This window comes from Mustela lutreola, chromosome 4 (genome assembly GCF_030435805.1).
Source record: "Mustela lutreola isolate mMusLut2 chromosome 4, mMusLut2.pri, whole genome shotgun sequence".
In the NCBI taxonomy this organism is placed as follows: Eukaryota; Metazoa; Chordata; class Mammalia; order Carnivora; family Mustelidae; genus Mustela; species Mustela lutreola.
The window spans coordinates 39,519,238-39,538,943 of record NC_081293.1 but is presented as its reverse complement, the minus strand read 5'-3'; the positions used below and the strand labels follow the sequence as shown (position 1 = coordinate 39,538,943).

The following is a 19,706-nucleotide window of genomic DNA, read 5'->3' as shown; positions in this document are numbered from 1 at the left end:
TTACTGTTTTATTGAACAAACCTTTAATGAGTACTAGTATACACAAAACATTGTGGTGGGTGATAGGGCAGAAAATCAGTTGTGGTTTCTCTCTTAAGTAGCTTACAGTTTATTTAGGAGAATAAGAAAGTCATGTAAACAATGAAATGGATTGTAATGGGTGCAATATATGTTGGAGGGCGTCAGGGGACGAAGGAGAGACACATAAAAGGCTTTTGGAATAGTTGCTGTTTGAGCTGCGTCTGGAAAGATGATTAGGTGCTTGTCGGGTAGCCAGGTGTGGGGATGGCAGTGGGTAGAGTCAAGTAGGAGAAATGAGATAGAGCTGATGTATTCTGAAGCTGCAGGCAGAAACCATTAGAAGACAGGTGTACTAGAGGTGTTGCAGGGTGAGATGATGTATGTGTCTAAATAAAATGAGGCTGGAAGGTGAGATGCATGACCTCAGGGCGTTTCTCTGGAGTCTGAATTTTATTCTCTAGGTAGTGAATTTAATTCCGTGATTTTATTCTACAGGCATTCTATTCTGTGGAAGCCATCATAGGGCCTGGAGCTAAGAAATACATGATTGGTTCTACCTTTTAATAAGATAGGTGTGCTCCCTACCATAAGTTGTTAGGCAAATGCCAACTAAAACTCTGAGTTACCACTACACCCCTACTAGAATGGCCAAAATCTAGAATACCGACAATATCAAATGCTGATAAGGATGTGGAACAATAAGAACTCTTACTCTTTGCTGGTGTAAATACAAAATGGTACAGCCACTTAGGAGACACTTTGGCAGTTTGTTATAAAACTAAACACGTTGTAAGATCCAGGAGTCACACTCATTGGCTTTTACCCAGGGGTGCTAAAAACATGTCCACACAAAAACCTATACACAGATGTTTATAGCAGTTATATTCATAATTGCCCAAACTTGGAAGCAAGCAAGATATGTCCTTCAGTAGGTAAATGGATAAATTGTGGGACATTTAAACAATAGAATATTCTTCAGTGTCAAAAAGAAATGAGCTGTCAGCCCTTGAAAAGACATGGAAGAAACTTAAATGCATATTAGTAAATGAAGGAAGACAATCTGAAAAGGCTACATACTGTATAATTGCAACTACATGATATTCTGGAAAAGGTAAAACTATGAGGATGGTAAAATATCAGTGATTGCCAGGGATTTGGGAAGGCAGGTGGGATGAATAGGTGAACCACAAAGGATTTTTAGGGCAGGGGGACAGTTCTGTGTGATAGTGTAATGGTGGTTACATGCCAGTATATGTTTGTAAAAACCAGTAAAATAGAAAACACCAAGATTAAACTATAAATTTTGGGTGTTGGGTGATAATGGGATATCACTGCAGTTTTAGTTGTAACACACACACTGCTCTGGTGTAGGATGTTGACAGAGGGGAAGTTTGTACATGTGTGGGGGCAGGGAGTAATATGGAAACTCTGTAAATTTTGTTCCCAGTGTATTCTGTGAGACCCATATTACCTCGATACCAAAACCAGACAAAGGCATATAAAGAAAACAAGATCAGTGGGTTTTTAAAAAATTTTTATTTATTTAGAGAGAAAGCACACAGGAGTGGGGAGGGGCAGAGAGAGAGGAGAGGGAGAATCTCATGTAGACTCCCTGCTGAGTGGGGAGCCCAATATAAAGCTTGGTCTCATGATGCTGAGATCAAGACCTAAGCTGAAATAAAGAGTCGGATGCTTAACTAACTGAGCCACCTAGGCGCCCCACCATCAGTGTTCTTTTAAACACCGTATTCATAGAATAAGAGACAAAAACCACATGATTATCCCAATAGACACTGGACAGAAAAGCATCTGACAAAATTTAATACCTTTCTGATTTACCAAAAAAAAAAAAAAGGCCTTAGAGTAGGAGTAGAAAGGAACACCCTCATTGTGATACAGATTATGTATGGAAAACCCCCTAGTCCAAATCTGTACTTTGTGATGAAAGACTGAATGCTTTTCCCCTATAGTCAGGAATAAGAGAAGAATGTTGGCTCCTACCACCAGTACTCAACCTTGTGTTGGAGATTTAGGCAGGGTAATTAAATAAGAAAAGGAAATAAAGAGCATCTTATTGGAATGTTGAAGATTGGAGATGAAGAAGTAAAAATCTCCATTTGCAGATGACATGATCTTTGATGAAGAAAATCCTAAAGAATCCACTGAAAAACTACTAGAACTAATGGATGAATTGCAGGATTGCAATGTACAAGATCAATATATTAAAATCAATTGTATTTCTCTACACTAGCAATGAACAAATTGAATAGGACACAATAATTTCATTTATAGTAGTATCAAAAAGAATATTCTTAAGAATACTGTTTTTAAAACAAAACTTGTACTCTAAAAACTATAAAACATTGTTGAAAGCGACTTATGAAGTTTTTAAAAAAAGATTTTATTTATTTGATGTAGAATGAGACAGAGAGAGAGCACAAGCATGGGGAGCAGTAGCAGAGGGAGAAACAGACTCCCCGCTGAGCAGGGAGAGCCATGTGGGGCTTGATCCCAGAATTCTGGGATCATGACCCTAGCCGAAGGCAGACGCTTAACCGATTGAGCCACTCAAGCACCATTAAGAAGTTGTAAATAAACTAATGGCATTGCATGTTCATGGATTATAAGACAATATTGTCAAGATGGTAATTTTCTCCAAATTAATCTGCATACTCAACACAGTCCTTGTTCAAAAGCCCAACTGGTGTTTTTGCAAAAGAGACAATCTGATCCTAAAACTCATGTGGAAATTCAAAGGACCCAGAATAATTCAAGAATCATGAAAGAGAAAAACAAATTAGAGAACTCACACTTTCTGATTTCAAAACTTACTACAAAGGTAAAAAGACATTGTGGTACTGTTACAAGGATAGACATGTAGATCAATGTCATAGAATTGAGGGATTGGGATTAAACCCTCATATTTATGGTTGGTGGTTTTTTGACAAGGGTGCCAAGACAATTCAAAGGGAATAGAATAGTTTTTCCAACAAATGCTGCTTGGACAATTGTTGTTTTTTTTTTCTTGGAAAAGTATAAAGCTGGACCCTGCTTTCACACCATCCACAAAATAAATTCAAAATGGATGGACCTACATATAAGGCTAAAACTATACAATTCTTAGAAAACTATGTGTGAATAATCTTATTACTTTGGATTAGGTCAAGCATTTAAAATGTGTTTCTGGGGGTGCCTGGGTGGCTCAGGGGTTAAAGCCTCTCTGCCTTCGGCTCAGGTCATGATCCCAGGGTCCTGGGATCGAGCCCCACATCGGGGCTCTCTGCTCAGCAGGGAGCCTGCTTCCCTTCCTCTCTCTCTGACTGCCTCTCTGCCTACTTGTGATCTTTGTTTGTTAAATAAATAAAATCTTTAAAAAAATAAAAATAAAACGTGTTTCTGAAAGTACAGGCAACAAAAGAAAGTTGTTGATCATTAAATCCAAATTGGAGATCATTAAAGAATACTTTTTTACTTTGAAGAACACCATCAAGAAAGTTGAAAGGCAGCCCGTAACACTGGAGAAAATATTTGAGAATCATGTATCTTTAAGAGGCTTGTATCTAAAAAAACATTAAAAATCCCTTTTACAACTCAGTAATAAGACAACTGAAGTAAAAATAGACAAAGGATATGAGTATATTTTTCTGAATTGATATTTCTGTAAAGAAGATACACAAATAGCCAGTTGCTCAACATCATTAGTCTTTAGAGAAAGAAAATTTACAACCACATTAAAATACTACTTCACACACTCTAGGTTGGCTTTAATCAAAAAGAAAATAAAGGGGCGCCTGGGTGGCTCAGTGGGTTAAGTCTCTGCCTTCGGCTCAGGTCATGGTCTCAGGGTCCTGGGATCGAGCCCCGCTTCGGGCTCTCGCTTAGCAGGGAGCCTGTTTCCCTTCCTCTCTCTCTCTCTGCTTGCTTCTCTGTGATCTCTATCTGTCAAATAAATAAATAAAATCTTTAAAAAAAAAAAAAGGAAATAAAAAGTATTTCAAGGATGTGGAGAAATCAGCATCCTCTTTTCATTGTTGGTGGGAAGGTAAGATGGAATACACTTGGTAGTAACACAGATTGCTAAATGTGGAGTTACCCCCTAACCCAGTAATTCCAATCCTAGATATATATGGAAGAGAAAGGAAAACACATGTCCACACAGAAACCTATAATCAGATGTTCTCATAGCATTATTCATAATCCCCCCAAACTGGAGACAACCCAACACACCCATCATTTGGCAACTCCATAAACAATAAGTGGTATATCCATACAATGGATTATTATTTAGCAATAATACTGATGCATCTTAGAATCATGGATGAACTTTGAAATGTTATGCTAAGTGAAAGAAGCTATTCACAAAAGATAACATATTATATGACTGTGAAATTACCACAATAGGCAAAATGACAGAAAGTTGATTAAGGGGTACCTAGGGCTGAGAGGGAAAAGGAGAATTTGAGAGATATTTAAAGTGTATGGGGTTCCTTTTTGGGTTGATAAAAATGTTCTAAAGATGATTGTGATGGTTGTACAATCCTGTGAATGTAATGAAAACCAGTCAATTTTAGACTTTTTTAAGTAGGTGAATTTTATGTTATATAAATTATATTTCAGTAAAGTTATCATAAACTTCAGTAAGGTTTCAGTAAAACTCATAATTGACCAGTAAAGCTACCTACCCCTCCAAGAAGATGTGTATCACCTGTCCTAGTATAAATTCAAGACATTCCCTTTACAAAGTTTTCACTGATAAATAACAATTTATCAATTTGATTATTCCTATTATCTTAATTATACACTTTTAGGACTTCTGTTTGGTGTGCTTGCCTCTCTTGTTCATTACTCATTGCATGTTTGTGTGTAGCGATTATGTCTAATGTCTGTTATCAATATTGGTATCATTTCAGTGCTGTACTGTTAGATAACTTCTAGAATGCTTATTGATTATTTAATGAGTCCTATTTTTAAGGACTGTTCTTTTATTCAGAGTGATTTAGATATACCATGGTTATAAAATTATATTTTGTATGGGTAAGAAAACATAATTTACATGGTTTAGTATAGGATATACATAAAATTCCCCAAATCTTGCAAATATGTATCTCTGTGTTGAGTTCATTGTTTTAAATGTCATTAACAACAAAAATATATTGACTCTGAAAAACAATCTGAGGGGTTTTGAAGCTGCGGGGGTGGATGGGAGGTTGGGGGAACCAGGTGGTGGGTATTAGGGCACGGATTGCATGGAGCACTGTTGTGTGGTGCAAAAAACAAGGAATACTGTTATGCTGAAAATAAAAAATATATATATGTGTATATATATATATATTTGTTAAATATGTACTATAAGTAAATGTGCTGAGCTCTAGAAGGATACAGGAATTATTGTAAATATCCCTGTTTTCGGTAATCTTACAGTCTGATTGGGAGAGTGGTTTTGGAGATAAACTTCAAAGATAAATTAAGTACTAAAAAGAGTTCTGGGGCTGTCTGGCATATTGATATGGGCCAGAGTTATTCAGAAAGTCTTTTTTTTTTAGATTTTATTTATTTATTTGACAGAGCTAGAGAGATCACAAGTAGACAGAGAGAGCGGGAAACAGGCTCCCCACTGAGTAGAAAACCCGACGTGGGGCTTGATCCCAGAACTGTGGGATCATGACCTGAGCTGAAGGCAGAGGCTTAACCCACTGAGCCACCCAGGTGCCCTTATTCAGAAAATCATTATAGCAGAATAAGACTTCCAGATAGTCTCATTAAAAAAATATTCTTTTTTTTTTAGGTACAAAATTCAAAACATGAACAACAATATATATTACCAATGTTTAAAGCTGATTTGGCTAGAACTGGAATACGGTTGCCTACAACATATTCCAGAGGAATTAGAAAACTCAAAGTAATGGATAACAGAAAAGATCCTCCATTCTTCAATGAAGATAACGTGGGACCATTTTACTACAAACTTCCTTTCTATGATACCATGGAGCTCTTCATTGAAACATTGACTGGAACATGTTTTGAGCTGAGAGTTTCACCCTTTGAAGCTGTTATTTCTGTGAAAGCAAAAATTCAAAGATTGGAAGGTATTTCTCTTTGATTTTAGGGTAAAATTTAGGATTAAATTTATTCATCAAGAATGTATAGTAATTCTAACTTTCCTTATAGATAAAATGTCAAACCTATATGGAATTAAGAAAAATAAGATAATATACCCCGTATACTCCTTACTCAGTTTCAGCAGTTATTCTGAAATAACTTCCACTTCTACCAGATTCTTTTGAAGGAAATCCCTGGCATTGTGGTAATAGTGTGTGAAATAATATTTTAAAATAATTTTCAACAGGTTATCATGACATGCAAAATATGCCATAAGTACCTTACAGTTACTTTCAGTGGAAAATCATAATTGAGTTCCCTTTTAGCGACCTTCTTTACCTATTTATACTACTTTGCAAATACCTTTCTTTTTTTTTTACTTTTATTATTTATGTATTTATTTAAAATACGGAATGCTTCACGAATTTGCATGTCATCCTAGCACATGGGCTAATCTTCTCTGTATTGTTCCAATTTTAGTATATGTGCTGCCAAAGTGAGCACTTTTCTTCTTTTAGTGTGGAGGTTTTCTAAAAGTTTTGGTTTACATTTACATATATTTGAAGTTTCCTCAGTATAGCAGGGATGCTGAATATTGTGCAGTGTCCCTCTGGTTAACATGTTTGTGACAGGTATCATAAATTAATTTGTGTTAAAATTAGAGTCTTTTTCTTTGTATTTTGTGGATTTCAGAAATAAGTGGTATTTGCCATTGTAGTTGTTAGAACCCAGTATGTACTTGAAAATTAATTGTCTCTATAACAGTAAGTGGGTCTTGCTGTAATTTAGAAGTAATAACTAGCATTGCCCCCTGTCCAGTTTAAGTTCTGAATTGTAGGATGATTAGGGTTGGAATCTTTTGTTTTTGTAAAGTCAAGGATCCTGGTGGCTAAGCTTCTAAATATTTGCTGTTCTCTTCCAACTAACTTCTATTAAGTTAGTGGCCAGCTGAGTCCAGTGAACACATTAGTATATAGAGTAATGGCACACGAAACATCTTTTCCCTCAAGTGATTTGCTGAGACATGAAGTCAGCATAGGTTATTTTGGCATTGTTCTGCTTCGTTATTAATATGATGGCATAGTGATATCTTTTTAGGAGCAGGAAGATAAAACCCTCTTGTGTTTAAATTTCTGTATTTCCCCCCTTTCAAGGATTTTGGATAATCATCGGCAGCAAAAGCATTTTAGAGAGTATCTTGCTTAGTATCTTTTTTTTTCTTTAATTTTTAAATTTATTTTATTTTATTTTTAAAATATTTTACTTACTTATTTGACAGAGAGAGCAAAAGAGGGAACATAGCAGGGGGAATGGGAGAGGGAGAAGCAGGGTTCCTGATGTGGGGCTTGATCCCAGGACCTTGGGCTCATGACCTGAGCCAAAGGAAGATACCTAATGACTGAGCCACCTGGCAACACCCCCCCTTTTTAATATTATTTTATTTATTTATTTGACAGAGAGAGAATGCGCGCGCGCATGTGCGCGCACATAAGCAAGGCAAGCAGCAGGCAGAGAGAGAGGCAGAGGGAGAAGTAGACTCGCCGGTGAGCCAAGAGCCTGACATGGGGTTCAGTCTCAGGGCCCTGGGATCATGACCTGAGCCAAAGGCAGACGCTTAACTGACTGAGCCACCCAGGCACCCCTTGCTTAGGTATCTTAGTGTCTAGTAAACTTGAGTTTACAGAAGACTGGGGCCTCATCCAAGGGAAATGTTTAATTGCTGACAGAGTTGGTTTCAGAGCCAAGATGGGAACTTCCTGTCCTCTGTAGGAGTAGGCTTCATTAGTGTAGAAGCAGTGGCTTTGTAGTTACTGGACAGTTGATTTTTTTTTTTTTAATTTAAAAATTTTTTTATAAACACATATAATATATTATTAGCCCCAGGGGTACAGGTCTGTGAATCGCCAGGTTTACACACTTCACAGCACTCACCATAGCACATACCCTCCCCAGTGCCCATAACCCCACCACCCTCTCCCAACTCCCCTCCCCACAGCAACCCTCAGTTTGTTTTGTAAGATTGAGAGTCCTTACGGTTTGTCTCCCTCCTGAACCCATCTTGTTTCATTTATTCTTTTCCTACCCCCAAACCCCACATGTTGCATCTCCACTTCCTCATATCAGGGAGATCATATGATAGTTGTCTTTCTCTGATTGACTTATTTTGCTAAGCATAATACCCTCTAGTTCCATCCACATTGTCGCAAATGGCAAGATTTCATTTCTTTTGGTGGCTGCATAGTATTCCATTGTATATATATACCACATCTTCTTTATCCATTCGTCTGTTGATGGACATCTAGGTTCTTTCCATAGTTTGGCTATTGTGGACATTGCTGCTATAAACATTTGGGTGCATGTGCCCCTTCGGATCACTACGTTTGTAACTTTAGGGTAAATACCTAGTAGTGCAATTGCTGGGTTGTAGGGTAGCTCTATTTTCAACATTTTGAGGAACCTCCATGCTGTTTTCCAGAGTGGTTGCACCAGCTTGCATTCCCACCAACAGTGTAGGAGGGTTCCCCTTTCTCCGCATCCTCGCCAGCATCTGTCATTTCCTGACTTGTTGATTTTAGCCATTCTGACTGGTGTGAGGTGGTATCTCATTGTGGTTTTGATTTGTATTTCCCTGATGCCGAGTGATGTGGAGTACTTTTTCATGTGTCTGTTGGCCATCTGGATGTCTTTGCAGAAATGTCTGTTCATGTCCTCTGCCAATTTCTTTTTTTTTAAATTTTTTTAAAAAAGATTTTATTTATTTATTTACTTGACAGGACAGAGAGATCATAAGTAGTGAGAGAGGCAGGCAGAGAGAGAGAGGAGGAAGCAGGCTCCCCACTGAGCAGAGAGCCCGATGCGGGGCTCGATCCCAGGACCCTGGGATCATGTCCTGAGCCAAAGGCAGAGGCCTTAAACCACTGAGCCACCTAGGCACCCCAAATTTCTTGATTGGATTATTTGTTCTTTGGGTGTTGAGTCTGATAAGCTCTTCATATATTTTGGATATTAGCCCTTTATCTGATAGGTCATTTGCAAATATCTTCTTCTATTCTGTCAGTTGCCTTTTGGTTTTGTTAACTGTTTCCTTTGCTGTGTAAAAGCTTTTGATCTTGATGAAGTCCCAATAGTTCATTTTTGCTCTTGCTTCGCTTGCCTTTGGCGATGTTCCTAAGAAGAAGTTGCTGCAGGTGAGGTCGAAGAGGTTGCTGCCTGTGTTCTCCTCAAGGATTTTGATGGATTCCTTTCGCACATTGAGGTCCTTCATCCATTTTGAGTCCATTTCCATGTGTGGTGTAAGGAAATGGTCCAATTTCATTTTTCTGCATGTGGCTGTCCCAATTTTCCCAGCACCATTTGTTGAAGAGGCTGTCTTTTTTCCATTGGACATTCTTTCCTGCTTTGTCGAAGATTCGTTGACCATAGAGTTGAGGGTCTACTTCTGGGCTCTCTATTCTGTTTCATTGATCTATGTGTCTGTTTTTGTGCCAGTACCGTACTGTCTTGATGATGACAGCTTTGTAATAGAGCCTGAAGTCCGGAATTGTGATGCCACCAACTTTGGCTTTCTTTTTCAATATTCCTTTGGCTATTCAAGGTCTTTTCTGGTTCCATATAAATTTTAGGATTATTTGTTTCATTTCTTTGAAAAAAATGGATGGGGTTTTGATAAGGATTGCCTTAAATGTGTAGATTGCTTTAGGTAGCATAGACCTTCTCACAATATTTGTTCTTCCAATTCATGAGCGTGGAACATTTTTCCATATCTTTGTGTCTTCCTCAGTTTCTTCCTTGAGTACTTTATACTTTTCTGAGTATAAGATTCTTGGCCTCTTTCGTTAGGTTTATTTCTAGGTATCTTATGATTTTGGGTGCAATTGTAAATGGGATTGACTCCTTAATTTCTCTGTCTTCTCTCTATTGTTGGTATAAAGAAATGCAACTGATTTCTGTACATTGATTTTATATCCTGACACTTTACTGAATTCCTGTACAAGTTCTAGCAGTTTTGGAGTGGAGTCTTTTGGGTTTTCCACCTAAAGGATCATATGATCTGCAAAGAGTGATAGTTTGACTTCTTCTTTGCCAATTTGGATACCTTTAATTTCTTTTTGTTGTCTGATTACTGAGGCTAGGACTTCTAGTACTATGTTGAATAGCAGTGGTGATAAAGGACATCCCTGCTATGTTCCTGACCTTAGCGGAAAAGCTTTTAGTTTTGCTCCATTGAGAATGATATTTGCAGTGGGTTTTTCCGAGATGGCTTTGATAATATTGAGGTATGTGCCCTCTATCCCTACACTTCAGAGAGTTTTGATCAGGAAGGGATGCTGTACTTTGTCAAATACTTTTTCAGCATCTATTGAGAGTATCATATGGTTCTTGTTCTTTCTTTTATTAATGTATTGTATCATATTGATTCATTGGCGGATGTTGAACCAACCTTGCAGCTCTGGAATAAATCCCACTTGGTCATGGTGAATAATTTTTTTAATGTACTGTTGGATCCTATTGGCTAGTATTTTGGTGAGAATTTTTGCATCTGTGTTCATCAAGGATATTGGTCTGTAGTTCTCTTTTTTGATGGAGTCTTTGTCTGGTTTTGGGATCAAGGTAATGCTGGCCTCATAAAATGAGTCTGGAAGTTTTCCTTCCATTTCTATTTTTTGGAAGAGTTTCAGAAATTAATTCTTCTTTAAACGTTTGGTAGAATTCCCCTGAGAAGCCATCTGGCCCTGTGCTCTTGTTTCTTGGGAGATTCTTGATGACTACTTCAATCTCCTTACTGGTTATGGGTCTGTTCAAGTTTTCTATTTCATCCAGGTTCAGTTGTGGTAGTTTATATGTCTCTAGGAATGCATCCTTTTCTTCCAGATTGTCAAATTTGCTGGCATATAGTTGCTCATAGATTCTTTCTTTAGAATTTTTTTTAATTTTATTTTTTCCTTATTCTAATATTTTTAATTTTACTCTTGCCTCTTTTAATACTTTTTTAAAATTAATTTTTAATTTCTTTTCAGCGTAACAATATTCATTGTTTTTGCACCACACCCAGTGCTCCATGCAATCCGTGCCCTCCCTAATACCCACCACCTTGTTCCCCTAACTTCCCACCTCCCACCCCCTCAAGACCCTCAGATTGTTTTTCAGAGTCTGTAGGCTCTCATTTTTCACCTCCCCTTCCAGTTTCCCTCAACTCCCTTCTCCTCTCCATCTCCCCATATCCTCCATGTTATTTGTTATGCTCCACAAATAAGTGAAACCATATGATGATTGACTCTTTCTGCTTGACTTACTTCACTCAGCATAATCTCTTCCAGTCCCGTCCATGTTGCTACAAAAGTTGGGTATTTGTCCTTTCTGATAGATGCATAATACTCCATAGTGTATATGGACCACATCTTTCTTATCCATTTGTCCGTTGAAGGGCATCTTGGTTCCTTCCACAGTTTGGCGACTGTGGCCATTGCTGCTATAAACATTGGGGTACAGATGGCCCTTCTTTTTACTACATTTATATCTTTGGGGTAAATACCCAGTATTGCAATTTCAGGGTCATAGCGAAGTTCTATTTTTAATTTCTTGAGGAATCTCCACACTCTTCTCCAAAGTGGCTGCACCAACTTGCATTCCCACCAATAGTGTAAGAGGGTTCCCCTTTTTTCTAACACATGTGTTTCCTGTCTTGCTAATTTTGGTTATTCTAACTGGTGTAAGGTGGTATCTCAATGTGGTTTTAATTTGAATCTCCCTGATGGCTAGTGATGATGAACATTTTTTCATGTGTCTGATAGCCATTTGTATATCTTCATTTGAGAAGTGTCTGTTCACGTCTTCTGCCCATTTTTTGATACAATTATCTGATTTGTGTGTGTTGAGTTTGAGGAGTTCTTTATAGATCCTGGATATCAGCCTCTTATAGGTTCTTATAATTGTTTGTATTTCTTTGGTGTTGGTTGTGATCTCTCCTCTTTCATTTATGATTTTACTTACTTGGGTCCTTTCTCTTCTTTTTGATAAGTCTGGCCAAAGGTTTATCAATCTTATTAATTCTTTCAAAGAAACAGGTCCTAGTTTTGTTGATTTATTCTTAGACAGTTGAATATTAATATAGATGTTTATAAAGCAAATAGTTACTGGTAAATTCAATGAGGTAAAATAAAATAGTAAATACAAATCTTGCTGTCATAACAAAATACCATAGACTAGGTAGCTTAAACAACAGGCATTTATTGTCTTATAGTTCTGGAGCTTGAAAGTCTGAGATCAGGGTACTAGCATGGTCAGATTCTACTAAGGGCTTTCTTTCTGACTTACAAACTGCCTTTTTCTTGCTGTGTCCTCATATCATGGCAGGAGAGAGAGCGCACATGTGCTCTGACATCTCTTTTAAGGGCACTGATCCCACCATGAGGGCCTTATTCTAAACCTCATTTAAGCCTAATTATCTCCCAGAGATCATGACTCTAAATACCATTACACTGGAGTTTGGGCCTCAAAATAAAAATTGAGGATAAGGACACAGTTCAGTCCATAGCACCTACCATAAGCTGTCAGTAGATCTTAATTCCTTTTCCCCTTCCTGATCCTTATATCCCTCATGTGTTTCTTTTCTCCTGTTCTCCATACTTTCTTGTAACTTTCTGCAGCCCATGGGCACTGATAATCATTCTGTTCTTCAGGAGGCTTCAAGAAGGCATCTTTCATGAAAAATAAATTTGGGGGGTGCCTGGGTGGCTCAGTGGGTTAAAGCCTCTGCCTTCGGCTCAGGTCATGATCCCAGGGTCCTGGGATCGAGCCCCGCATCGGGCTCTCTGCTCAGCGGGGAGCCTGCTTCCTCTTCTCTTTCTCTGCCTGCCTCTCTGTCTACTTGTGGTCTCTGCCTGTCAAAGAAATAAATAAAATCTTAAAAAAAAAAAAAAGAAAAATGAATTTTGATTTTTTCCTGGGTGGTCTATTTCTTTTCTTTCCTTTTCCTTTCTTTCTTTTCTTTTTTTTTTAAGAGAGACTGAGTGTGAAGGGTCGTAGAGAGGCAGAGGGAGAGAAAGAATCCTAAGCAGGCTCCACACCCAGCACAGAGCCAGGTGCAGGGCTTGATCTCACAACCCTGAGATCATGACCTGAGCCGAAATCACGAGTCGGATGCTTAACTGACTGTGTCACCCAAGGACCCGTGGTCTTTCTCTTTATACCCAAGAATGTGCTGGTAGGAATGACAGGGCTGTAGCAGGAAGGAAGCAGAATCTGCAAGGGAACTTTCAATGGTCCTTGAAGAGACAGGAGTATGGGAGCCAGACTGCCTGATTTCATATTTCTAGCTGAGCCGATTATTTAACCTCTAATTACCTCAGCTGTGCTAATTCAAAGTAGGAATAATAATAGTACCAGTCACAAAAAGTTGTTAGGATTCCTAGTTAATAAATATAAAACATTTAGCAGAGCATCCGTGTTCTTTATCAGGGGAAAATGGTTACTCTGTAGAGAGTGTGCAGTATGTACCCACGGATATGAGAACTATGTCCTTGGGAGGAAATGTAATTTAGCTCTCTTAGTTTTTCAGAGAAGGCGAAATTTTCAGAGCTTATTACCTAGAACAATGGTCTGCAAAGGAGAATGCATACTAGGAGGATATGAGAAATAATCCAGTGGAATTTGGAAAGAGAACGTGTGCCAAGAAATATAAGGGATTATTGTCATTTGGTTCATGATTGCCACGGGCAGTGGATTTCTCACACATCTAGTCCTTGGCACTACTACTGCCTGTAAAGATTTCTCTTCTGTGCATGGGATAGGGTTTTTTCCCTGGCCTTCATATGAGTGGGTGGGACCCTGTTATTAGTTCTGGTCAGTGAGCTATGAAAAGAAGTCTTTCTCAGCCTGAGTCCTGAATAACTGTAGTGAACAGAAAACCCTTGCTGATATGCTATGGACATGTAACATGAGCAAGAAATCAGTTTTTGTTTTAAGCCACTAACATCTCTGGGGTTGTTGGGGGGTGTTCAGCATAACCTACTTTATGGTTCCCCTCTGACCCTCCCCACTGTCGTGCCCTTTCTCTCTCATTCTCTCTCTTTCTAATAATAAATAATTTTTTTTTTTTAGAGAGTTGACCCATTTATCATTATGTAATGCCTCTCTTTATCCCTGATCTTTCCTTCCACTGAAGTCTACTTTGTCTGCAATTGATACAGCAACTCCAACTTTTTAATTTATTTTGATTAAATTAAATTTAATTAATTATCTATTTTTAAAGATTTTATTTATTTGACAGAGAGAGAGCGCACAAGCAAGGGGAGCTGTAGGACAAGGGAGAGAGAGAAGCAGGCTCTGCACTGAGTAGGGAGGCTGATATGGGGCTTGATCTCAAGACCCTGGGATCATGACCTGAGCCAAAGGCAGGCCGTTAACCATCTGAGCCACCCAGGCATCCCTATGCTTTCAATCTATATATATCTTTATGTTTAAAGTGCATTTCTTATAGACAATATATAGTTGAGTCTTCAGTTTTGATCAAGTCTGACGATCTCTATGTTTAAAGAGTTTTATCTCTAAGAGATAAAACTGATGTTTAAAATTATTTTTTATATTGTTGGCTTAATGACTACTGTGTTATTACTTTCTGTTCATCCTCCTGGTTCTTTGTTACTTCATTTCCACTCTTTTCTGCCTTTTGTGGTTTTAATTAAAGGCTCTCTTCTTACTCCTTATTCCGGCAGAGCCTGCTTCTCCCTCTGCCTCTGCCTGCAGCTTCCGCTGTTTGTGTGTGTGTGCTCTCTCTCTCTCTCAAATAAATAAATCTTAAAAACAAAAAAACAAACAAACAAAAAAAACTCTCTTCTTGCTTACAGGATTTGTAATGAAAAGTTCTCTATAATTATTGTCTAGTTTTTACCTCTCCTTTGCTTTTCTGCAGTTTGGTATGACATGCCTAGGTGTAGCTTTAAAATTTTTATCCTGTTTGGTGTTCTCTGAGTTTCCTCTTCTCTGCTTTGGTATATCTTGTTAATTTTGGAAAATTCTGGGTCATTATTACTTAAAATATTTCATCTGTTCTATTTTCTCTTTCTTCTAGCATTCCAGTTACACCTTTTAAAATTTTTCCATAGTTCTTGGCTGTGGATTTGGATTTCTTTTTTTTTTTTTCTTAGTATTTCAATTTGCGAAGTTTCCATCAACATTTCTTTAAGCTCACTGAGTCTGTCGTTGACATATCCAGTCTACTGGGTTTTTAAAATATGCCATTGTTTTTTACTTCCAGTATTTAGTTTTAATTCTTTTGTATACTTTCAGTCTGTTTTTTCATGTTGTCTACTTTTTCATTAGATTTCTTAACACATTTATCATAGTTATTTTAATCTCCCTATCTGATAATTACAAAATCTGTCATATCTGAGTCTGGTTCTGATGTTTACTTTATTTCTTCATACTGTGATTTCCTTGAGCATGCCTTGTAATTTTTTTTTTTTTTTTGAGAGCCAGATGTGATGTTATTAGGTAATAATAACTGAATTAAATAGCTTTTATATTAAACTAGCCAGGAGTTGGGCTTTGGTTAATGTTTGTTGTAGCTGTAAGTGCCAGCGGCTTCAGATTCCTCTAGTTTCCTTGTTTTGTCTCCCTTGCTGTCTATGGGTTTCTGTAAGAATTCCTGCTTCAAAAGAATTTGTCTTGTAACTTACGTATAAACCACTGTTATTATGTTAGATCTTTGTTAGTATGGTGGTAAAGTATTGGGGAAGGGAAAACATCTCTAATCTTATTCAGTCTCATTCTTCTGCTGGACCTGTGTTCCTGGGCCATGACCTTCAATGTGTTTGTTAGTATCTCCCCTCCCCCCACCCTGTTATTACTTAGGTGCAATAAGAAGGCTAGATGGGTCTGGAATCAGTGAAATATCCTTACCCCAGATGAGATAAAGTTCTGATAAAGTGAGTATAGACCTTTATTATGGAGACTGCTCTGAACTTTTTCTTTTCTTTTCTTTTTAAAATTTTATTTATTTATTTGACAGGGAGAGAACACAAGCAGGCAGAGCAGCAGGGAGAGGGAAGAGGAGAAGCAGGCCCCCCGCTGAGCAAGGAGCCTGTCAAGGGGTGATCCCAGGATCCGGGGCCCATGACCTGAGCCTAAAGCAGTCGCCCAACCACCTGAGCTACCCAGGCACCCCCTGAACTTTTTCTTAATGTTTGTTTCTACTCCCTCTGCCTGGGCTACAAGACGATCTTTCTTGACTCTTCACAGGGAGAACCAGGTGGGACTCTTAGAGATAAAACTCTTAATTGTATGGAAGCCCTCCCCAAACTGTGGCCTCCAGGAATTCCTCAATCTTATGCTAGTCCATCTACAGCCTTCACCAGTTCATTGAACTTGCCATTTCAGTGTTTCTTCAGGTAAACAGATTGTAGCTGTAACTCTCAGGATTTTCATATCTCTGTAGATTTTGGGGTGATGATTTATCCTCCTCCCTATGTCTCTAATGAATTGAAGAAGGGTTGTTGGTTTTCAATTTGTTTAGCTTTTTTGTTTTGTTTTAAGTTTGGGAGTGGCAACTTTTAAGCTCTTTTAAGATATTACATGTAGTATCTGAAACTGGAAGTCTCAATATTGTTTTTAAGGTAACTACATCTATCAAGACCCTATTTCTGAATGAGGTCACATGTTGAGGTCTTGAGGGTTAGGGTTAAGACTTCAATATATGGGGGTGCCTGGGTGGCTCAGTGGGTTAAACCCTCTGCTTTTGGCTCAGGTCATGTTCCCGGGGTCCCGGGATCGAGCCCCGTATCGGGCTCTCTGCTCAGCAGGGAGCCTGCTTCCCTCCTCTCTCTCTCTGCCTTCCTCTCTGTCTACTTGTGAGCTCTCTCTGTCAAATAAATAAAATCTTTAAAAAAAAAAAAGACTTCAATATATGAACTTTTGGGAGACACAAGAAAACCCATATGTAGTGTATAATTTTATTGTTATTGGCAAACATTACTGTCTTGTAACTGTCACCACAATCAAGAACCCCACCAAAATCCTCCTGTGCCTGGAAGCAAAGGGGAAAAGAGAGAAAATCTGGTATTTCAGTACAGTGAGAAGTTGGCTCAAGAGATAAATCTGTTCCTCAAATTCTACAACCACCATGTTTTTGTTTTGTTTTGCCACCTACTTTCTGGTACTGCAAGATGCTTTTGGATCATCTTGTATACGTACTGTACTGTCTTAGAATCAGCCACTTCTTCAAGGAGTCCTGATTCCTTTTATTGGAGTAGTCTTAGAAACCAAGATTTGGGCATGACAACTGACTTTTCAGCCACAATAATAGAAACCAGAAGACAGTGGAATATTATCTTTACAAGGCTGAGAAAAATAACAATCTCTAGAATTGAGTTTGTCTTTCTAGGATGATGACAAAGTAAAGATATTTCCAGAAAAAACAAAACTTGAATTTCCAAACAACAAACTCTTGCAAAAGGAACTGCTAAAGGAAATATCTTAGAAGACAAATGATCTCTAAAGGAAGTTGGTGCAGGATGGAATGATTATGAAAATGACAACTTGTGGGTAAATCTAAATAAACATTTCTTAATAAAATAATAATGTATGAAGGTTTGAAAAAATAGAATTAAAGTGCTGGTAACAATGACATAAGTGAAGAAAGAGTTGTTTGTAATAACAGTGCTAAAGCTGCTAGCATTGTTCATGAAGAGGGTAAAGATGTGATTAGCTCTAAATTTTATCAAATATGATCATTTAAATTTCCAGAGTAATCATTAGAGATTAGAAATGGAGTTATCTGATTTCCAAATGGTAGAAGTACCTTACCTTCTTCTATTTGTCTAAATTAATTCATAAAGGAGGCAGGCAGTTAAACCAGAGCAAGTAGAAAGCACAAAATAAGAGGGTAAAATTAAAAAAGAATATATCAGTAATACCAATAATGTAAAGTGTATTAAAAAAAGTCTCTCATTGAATGACCACAATTGATGGATTAGTTAAAAAGCCTGTGAAATTCTCTTCACAAGAGACTTAATGTAAAGTGTAAGAACCTCAAAATGTTGAAAGGACTGAAAAAGATTCACTAGGCAAATATTATCCTGAAGAAAGCTGGTGTTTCTGTATTAATAATTATGTAAAATATATTTAAAGTGAAACATGTGAACAAATCATATAGCTATGTTTATAGTAGTATTGTTGATAATTTTAAAATTGTGGAAACACTCAGAAGAGTATACTAATAATGAAGTATAAAGAGTATACTAATTAATGAATAAATTGTGATATATGTAAATATTATATATTGGAATAGAATTCTGTGGAATAGAATTACAACAAGGAAAATGATTGGAATAATAGCTTCATGCCTGACATGGATAAATTAAAAACAATGCTGAATTAAAAAAGCAAATCTTGGAGAAACAAATACACTATGATTCTACTTATATAAAGCTAAAAAAAGGGGCAAAAGAAACCATACTACACACTGAAGTAAAGGAATAACAAAAATCAGAGGAATAATTCACACCAAGTTTGCAATGGTGATTACCCCTGGATAGGGGGTAGAATGTAGTTGGAGAGGAGTATGGAAGAGGATTTTTTCTCCATATCTTCATCAGTACTTGGTTTGGCTGATCTTTTTATTTTTTATTTTTTATTTTTTTTTTAAAGATTTTATTTATTTATTTGACAGAGAGAGATCGCAAGCAGGCAGAGAGGCAGGCAGAGAGAGAGGAGGAAGCAGGCTCCCTGCTGAGCAGAGAGCCCGATGTGGGCCTCGATCTCAGGACCCTGAGATCATGACCTGAGCCGAAGGCAGCGGCTTAACCCACTGAGCCACCCAGGCGCCCTTGGCTGATCTTTTTAATTTCAGTCATTCTAATAGTCATGTAGTGATATTTCATTGTGGTTTCAATTTGTATTCACCAAATGACTAATGATATTGAGCATCTTTATGAGCATGTTTGCCATCCTTATATGTATATTTTTGTTTGTTTGTTTTGTTTTTGTTGAGGTGTCTATTCAACTATTGCACCTATTTTTTTTTAATCAGGTTGTTTTTTTTTTTTTTACTGTTGAATTTTGGAAATTCTTCATATATTCTGAATATAGATATTTAATTAGATTTTGTTTTAATTAGATAATTGCTGAGATTTTCCTCCCCAGCTGTGGTTTATCGTTTTATTCTCTTAACAGTGTCTTTTGAAGAGCAGACATTTTAATTTTGCTGAAGTTCCAGTTTTTCAAGACAGTTTTTTTCATTGATATAGATGTCGTATCTAAAAAATCTTTATCTCCTCTGAGGTCATAGAATTTTTTCTCTAAAAGTTCAATTACATTAATTTTTAAAAATATTTTATTTATTTATTTTAGAGAGAGAGCGGGGGAAGAGCAGAGAGAGAGGGTGAAGGGAGGGGGAAAGAATTTCAGGCAGATTCCATGCTGAGTGTGGAGCTCAACATGGAACTCAGTCTTACCACCCTGAGATCATGACCTGAGCTGAAACCAAGAGTCTGACGTTTAACAGACTGGCCACCTAGGCACCCCTCATTGATTTTTTTTTAGTATTAAATCAGCATCCCTGGAATTAACCTTTTTGATTATGTTGTATT

The 19,706-nt window shown here is 37.5% G+C and overlaps 1 protein-coding gene and 1 non-coding gene across 5 annotated transcripts in view; one reads left to right on the top strand and one right to left on the bottom strand.

Annotated features, from left to right (window-relative positions):
- The window catches only part of ZFAND4 (zinc finger AN1-type containing 4), a 95,922-nt gene that overhangs the window by 3,798 nt on the left and 72,418 nt on the right, over nt 1-19,706 (top strand). For 2 of the 4 annotated variants that reach the window (XM_059169607.1, XM_059169606.1), the window contains exon 2: nt 5,807-6,107. The exons of 1 other annotated variant lie outside the window; for it this stretch is intronic. In XM_059169607.1, the coding sequence (XP_059025590.1) occupies nt 5,846-6,107 (262 nt within the window). In that variant the 5' untranslated portion in view covers nt 5,807-5,845. Of the gene's footprint in view, nt 1-5,806; nt 6,108-19,706 lie in introns of those variants that run through there. One more of the 4 variants, XM_059169609.1, reaches the window with a different exon arrangement.
- LOC131830933 (U6 spliceosomal RNA) lies at nt 6,523-6,624 on the bottom strand. The gene has a single exon (XR_009353465.1). It is a non-coding gene; the product is annotated as a U6 spliceosomal RNA (small nuclear RNA).